Source organism: Bidens hawaiensis, unplaced genomic scaffold, assembly GCF_021521415.1.
Source record: "Bidens hawaiensis isolate Kalapana, Puna unplaced genomic scaffold, B.hawaiensis_p1.1 tig00010985_1, whole genome shotgun sequence".
Taxonomy (NCBI): domain Eukaryota; kingdom Viridiplantae; phylum Streptophyta; class Magnoliopsida; order Asterales; family Asteraceae; genus Bidens; species Bidens hawaiensis.
The window spans coordinates 38,744-45,781 of NW_027491850.1; the positions used below are offsets into that span (position 1 = coordinate 38,744).

Sequence of the window (7,038 nt, forward strand, 5' to 3'; positions counted from 1 at the left end):
TAATATACAAATTATGTTTAGGTTAATATAATTAATCTGCTTGAGTTGGCATGCTCAACTAAACATGTTGACACCAATTTGTTTAATCAATCAGGTCAAACCCCTAACCCATTTAAGAGATTTTTACAACATAAGAGATTGATGTTCACGTTTGTTTTTAATTGATTTTCACACGATTCTGTTTGTTTATGTTTGTTCATCTATGTTCGATTACATTCATTTATATTTACAACATAAGACATTGATGTACACGCTTGTTTTCAATTGATTTTCACACAATTCTGTTTGTTTATGTTTGTTCATCTATGTTTGATTACGTTCGTTTATATTGTTCACAATCAAATATAAACAAACACGAAAACGTTCATTTTCTTAGCAAACGAACACGAGCAAGAAAACCCTAACCATTTAATTGCTTATGTGAATATGTTCGATCGCTTGTTTGGTTAAAGTAAAACAAACAAACATAATCATGCCTCATTCGTGTTCGTTTACTGACCTGGGTAGTTGTAATAATGGCATTAAGGCTTAACAGTGACAGTAGAGATCTTAACGGTGATCCAAGTATGAAACAATTGGATCTGAGCGAAAACTTTTCGACTAGACTAAAAGGGTGACGATGACAGTGCGCACACCAACTAGGCGGCTAAAACGACCTCAAAACAGCTAGGTATAACTAACCCAACAAAAAGTTTTCAACTACACATTATCTCAACCTAAAACGATTCCATAATTAACACGATACAAACTCTTGTAACCAAACTCCCAAACAAACTCTTACTATACAAAAAACTAAAAAAAGGGTTTTGGTCAATATTAGGAAGAGGACTCTGTCATCTTCCCATCAGGCATTTGCTCCCTCTGTAACTTATTACGTTTGCACCAACACAAAAAATAAGGTATCGGACGCTCCTCACCCACAACCCACGGGTGCACCGCAACCATCTCTAAAGTCAATCTCTTTGTCGGGTCTGTTAACAGTAATAACATATATAAATCAGCAAACATTATAACTAAAAGTCAAAGATAGTTGATGAAATTGTTGACCTTTGCAAAGAAGACTCTCGAGTAGATTCTTGAGTAACGGGTTCATATCCACGGGAAGCCACATATCATCATTAACGATCTGGGAACAAGTCAAAATGCTTAGAAATTAAAAAGTTTTTGAGAACTGTATATAAATGCCAGGTGGCACACCTTATCATATGTATCTTGCAGTGTGTCTCCAAGAAAAGGGTATCTTCCTAGTATCATACAATATAAGGTAACTCCAACAGCCCATGTGTCAGCAGCTTTACCATGATAAGTTAGACCTATTAATTAAAACGATTAATAGGTGTTTGTGACAGTTTTGACCAGAAAAAGTCAAACAGAGGAAATCTTGACTAAAACGTCTTACCTAGACAGCATTCGGGAGCGGTGAATACAGGAGTCCCGGGTGAGCGACGAAGTATGTCATTTTCATCCTATAAATCGCATAATTCCCATTAAATTCATTGATTTGGCAATTAAAGTCAAAATTAAGAAGTTGTGAAGTCAAACCTTGATTGAATAACAAAATTCAAACGATATGGTATCATGAAAACAAAGACTGGTTAAATAGAACATATTTGAGACAACATGATAGTATTTTTAAATGAATTATGGAAAATCCTTTGGAAACATTATATAAAATAACTGAAAACAAAATGAATATGACAAACTATTACCTCAAAAACCTGGCTGACACTGAAATCACCTATCTTTACCAAGCCACTTGCGGTAACAAGAAGATTATCAGGCTTTATATCACCATGCACAACATTCTGAGACTCAAAAAAGAAAAAAAATACGAAAAAAATTAAATAAAAGAGAGCAAGACAAGGTTCCATGCCATGTCAACATTTAGTAATTTTATAATACTAACATATGAGATGACTACTCTCTATTTCTACCAAACTACCCTACGTAGCTCTTTGTATGGAATTTTAATAAATAAAATAATGTCTGCTTGGACTATCAACACAATATTAAACACATGTTAAGTTGACTTTAATAGGAATAACACAAAGCACAAGACAAAATGTAGCTTTTGCTATGATGAATGAGTTAAATGACACTGAAAACATTTTCTAGAAAGGATATATTTTCTTGTTTAGTTGACTATAACATGGCACAATAACTTAAATAAATTTAAAACTTCATTGGCATAATTCGAATTAATTTCCAACAAAGACAAAAAAAATAGTTTTTTTTTTTCTTTTTTTCATTTAGCTTAAAACCATCAATAGAAAATAGAATATTAAAGTTGAAAGGGGAGTCATACATGAGAATGAAGATACATCAAACCAGAAACTATATCACGCAAATATCTCCTTGAAACATTTTGACCCAAACCACCTGGCGGTCCAGCACCTTCAAAGACCCATTTTCCCTCCACGTATTCTAGAACTGAAAAGAGATTTTTTTTTAATAGATCAGAAATCATAGTAACCAATGAAAACTAAAAAAACCTTAATGCAAGAAGAAAAATAAATGCAATAGCCTTCCATACCCATGTAGAAATGATCTGTGCTTGGGTCATCAATAACCTCAATTAGGTTTACTATATTGGGGTGATTTAACATCTTCATAATTAAGACCTGCAAGTCAATTGATGAACCACCATTAGCCAACAGAACTGTATAATTATTGAATTTCACTTTGAATAAATATAAATTAAAAATAAAACATGATATAAAAGAACATGAGAAAACAAAAAAATACCTCGCGAAGAACATCAGACATTGCAGTTTCGGACGGGGCAACTCGCAGCTTTAACAAATGAGACTTGTGAAACGCCTGTATTTAAATATTTTACACGGCCATCAAAATAAGAATAACAAAATTTATCGAAAGCCAATCTGGAAGAACATGATTAAAATCCAATCTGGAATAACAAAATTTAGAGAATTCCTTTTTAGTACAATACCTTAATTGCATAATGCTTTCCGTCCTCCCGGCTTCTGTACAGAACCTGTTAGACATACAAACTAAACGAGTGAGCCTTAATAAAATACATCCTTTTAACTTCCAATTGAAAAAAAAAGGAAGTTTGCAACGTATATAAATAAAAAAACTCACCACTTTCCCGTAGCTACCAGAGCCAATTTTGTACTCGCGCACATACTCATTCACTATCTTGTTTCCGTTCTCATCCTAGAAAATGAAGAAAAACAAAAATATAAATAGAAAAAGAATAATATAATTTTGACATATTAAAACAGAGCAGGATAGTAAATAAAAATAAGAATGTATATGGAAGCCACCAAAGTATTCAACTTTTTTTCATCAAGACCACCCATACCACATTTAACTAGTGTATAGGCCACCTAAGTATGTATATGGTTTCAACTATACCAAGTCCAGTTAAAGCATATCAGATGACAAAAATAACATTACAGATTTGGAAGAGAAGATACCTTTGAATTTGATGAGGTGTCAGCATGTTATATGTTAAAGTTATTATCTAAACAAACTAAGGACATTTTCATTATTTGCCGTGTTTCTCAACAGAATTGCTATAAGTGGAACCATATGCTGATACGCATGCTTGAGAATGCTATAAAGTAGTTTCAGTTTATGGTGAACTTAGCGAAAAAAGTTGAATGGGCCCCACCATTATCTCCACATTCTCATAATAATATAACGTCAAGATTAATTAAGCGCCCTAACACTATTTGGTAGCCTCAAATTACAAAAGGGAGCAGGATTAATGTTAACAGATGCTAGTAGGCGAGTCAAAACTTTTTTATCTTGCTAAAATTCAAGAAATAGACCAATATGAATGTCATATTGAAAAAAAATTCACTTATTGATAACTTTGTGCAAAAGCAAGCAACGCATACATACAATAACTATATTACCAAATTACCTCTGAACGGACAACTTTGTGAGTTTCCTTAACAGGAAATTCCCTGCAAATCAAACCATTTTGCATCCTGTACAGAAGAATATCTTCAGAACGTCTTGATGGGTTCCTAAACTCTTCATGATCCCCTTTTTCAGATTCAGACATATCATCTCCATATGAGCAGTTATCTTCTTCCTCATCTTCTTCCTCTTCAACTTCATCATTTAGCAAAAACTCCTGTGAAATGCGGTTCCCAATGTGGGAATTAGGTCTAACATTCTCTTGCTTTTTTGTAAATGAAAACCCAAAACAACCACAACATCCCATTTCTGCCACACTTGCAAGAGAGTATCCCCTAATAAACATTATTGGATACTTGATCTTAACTAATAGATTAACAACTTTTAACAAACCTGCTCAACAAACGAAATAAACTTCAAATCAAACAACATGCAATGATCCACAAGATTTCAAGTGTTTGCAGCCTACAAACAGTAAGAGTAAGTGCTTCTTGTGTTCAAAAAGATAACTAGACTTGTAAACAAACCAAATGAACACAAACAGAGCATGCTCGTTCACATTCTTCTAAATTCAACCGAAAAAACTATTGAAGATGAACAGTTAAACAAACAGAGATTTCTTGTTCATGTCCACTCGTTAAGAAAATGAACATGTTTGAGTCGTTTATGTTTGTTTGTTAACAATATAAAATTTGTTAAAACTTAAACTAAACTAAGGTGTAATGGTCCAAAAACTTTTAATGAATTTATTAATGAACAATTAGTAAAGATTCAAATTGATAAACAATGAGTTCAAAAGTCAATTTGAAGGTTTATTAGTTTCATTTTATTTACTTTTTTTTGTCATTCTTTATGGTTTACCTGATTTCATAAATTTGAAACAAAAAATAAAATTTTCAATGAATTTAAAATCTATTTTAGATTACTCCAAATTGACACAAGCAAACATTTATGAAGGAACAGAAACGAATAAATATAAACGACCGTTCACAAACATAACTGATAGAACGAAACGCGTGCCTATATTCATTCGTTTTACGTAAACAAGTATCATTTTGTTCATGTTTGTTAGCTTATTAAATAAACAAACGTCCCACCAAACGGATCACCAAGTGTTCACTGAGTAACGGTTCGGTTGCATGCCTAAAGAGAACTACTTTAAAAACTGAGAATCAAATGGATTAAAAAGACAACTGATAAATTGCAGCTCATTGCAATAAGACTATTAGGCCTTTTGATATAATAATCTTCTATAAATACAGCAAACTTTCAATGAGCAATTCATATATCATAATTAAGTGTTTCAACAACAGATTATTAGAAATTAGGAAGCTAATTGTGCATACCTGCTGCAGAGATTGAATGAGCAATTAAGGCCTAGGTAATCAATGGATGCCATTCAGAGAAATAAAATACACAGTTGATCAGACAAGTAGCATTACGATTCAAAGCCAATAACATCTCTCAACAGCAATTACGATACCTTCACAACAAAAAAAGCCCAAATTGAAGAACAAATAATAAAAAGTAACCGAGATGACTATTAATAATAATAATAATAATACAAGTTGCATACAGCTCCAAATCATTACGAATTAGAATAATAATATGATGACATTGACGCGTGGACTAATAATAATAATAACACCTTGGATTGGAATGACGAAAACCAAATTAGGGCTGGAATTGATCGATTGACGAGGAAGTAGAGACAGACAGCAGTGAATTAATATGGCGGTGAGGGCGGCGCGTGGATTCACGACACCAACTGCTTTGGAAATTTGTTGATGATGACGGACGGGGGGGTGTTTTGGTAATTTAGTATGAAATCATTTGCTTTATTGGCTTTTAACTTTTTAGTTTTTACTATATTAATAGCATTTTAAGCCAGGTGTGTGAAAATTTGGTATGGAAAGATTTCACATACATCGAAATCAATCAAAACGGAACGTCAAATTTGGCAAACAAATACGCAGATCTGCCCGGTGATCTCATATGTCAAGGGGTTGCTATCGCCGGACCGGATCAAGGGTGAGTCAAAGTTACAGCGCATGACCCAATTAATCTTTTTATTTTTAGAACATGTTTGGGATTGAGTTTGAAAATAATTTATTAACTTATTGGTTTGACAAATACAAAAGTTATTTTTATTTTAGATTTTTGAAGGTGTTAAAAATATTCTAAACAAGACATAAATCTTGGTTTTTTCAAAATGGTTTTTTAAAAAAGTCAATAAGCTAATAAAGTGTTTTCAAACTCAATCCTATGTTATCAAATATAACTTACTTAGTCTTCTTAAAAGGTTTCTTCCTATGTTTTTTTTTTTAATTATTTTTTTTTTCTTTTGTGTACTTATTAAAGTCCCTATAATACTTAAATCTGTTGAAAATTAATTATGAAGTTTCTTTTTTATTCTAGTCTAAACAATAAACTTGGTAATTAAGGACTATACTATTGGTTCAAAAGTAGTGAAGTAAAGAAATATATTATTGTTTGGAACAATTGTTTGTTTCTTTTTCAATGCCTTTTAATTATTGTTATTTTATTAAAGAAAAGAGACGCAGTCAAGAAAAAGGATAGACCGTCGAAGCCTCGAAAGGGTATCTCAATTCTCAACAATAACAGCGGAGCCGGCCCATCAGAATGGCCCATTTTTTTTCTTTCTTTTTTTTTTTCGCTCTCGTCTCTATTAAGTAGTTGTTCATGAGCCGAGCCGAACCGAGTAAGGACTTACTTGTTGCTTGGCTCGTTTCAAATTGAACCGAGCCGAGCGGCTCAAAATCGAACCGATCCAAAATCAAACCGAGTATTTTCCGAGCACTTTTCGAGCGGTATCGAACGAGTTCGGAGCATACATTTTTTTATTCTTTTTTTCCCTTTAAATTATTTTATAAGAAACAAGTTTCAAGTTGAATATGGTGTGCATGAAAACAAATTAGTAGTTTTTATTGAAAACAAATTATTAGTTTTTATAAAAACTAATGATAGCTTGTAGTTTTTGATAAAATAGAAGTTTGAAGTTTGATATAATGTAATAAAACAATTAATAATTAAAAAATAATTATTTATGTAAATATATACGCACAAATACATAACTTATTTTTATAATTATCTTTAATATTGAAATATTGAAAACTAAATATGATT

The 7,038-nt window shown here is 32.1% G+C and overlaps 1 protein-coding gene across 1 annotated transcript; it reads right to left on the reverse strand.

Moving 5' to 3' along the window:
• Positions 1-735: 735 nt before the first annotated feature.
• LOC143536905 (serine/threonine-protein kinase GRIK1-like) lies at positions 736-4,412 on the reverse strand. Its single transcript, XM_077030790.1, has 11 exons — positions 3,893-4,412; positions 3,103-3,177; positions 2,951-2,995; positions 2,746-2,820; positions 2,534-2,621; positions 2,306-2,430; positions 1,710-1,805; positions 1,400-1,466; positions 1,198-1,313; positions 1,048-1,126; positions 736-971 (listed from the first exon to the last, which is right to left on the reverse strand). Exons 1-11 carry the CDS (start codon positions 4,235-4,237, stop codon positions 817-819), a joined length of 1,266 nt encoding a protein of 421 aa, XP_076886905.1. The 5' UTR covers positions 4,238-4,412; the 3' UTR covers positions 736-816.
• Positions 4,413-7,038: the final 2,626 nt, after the last annotated feature.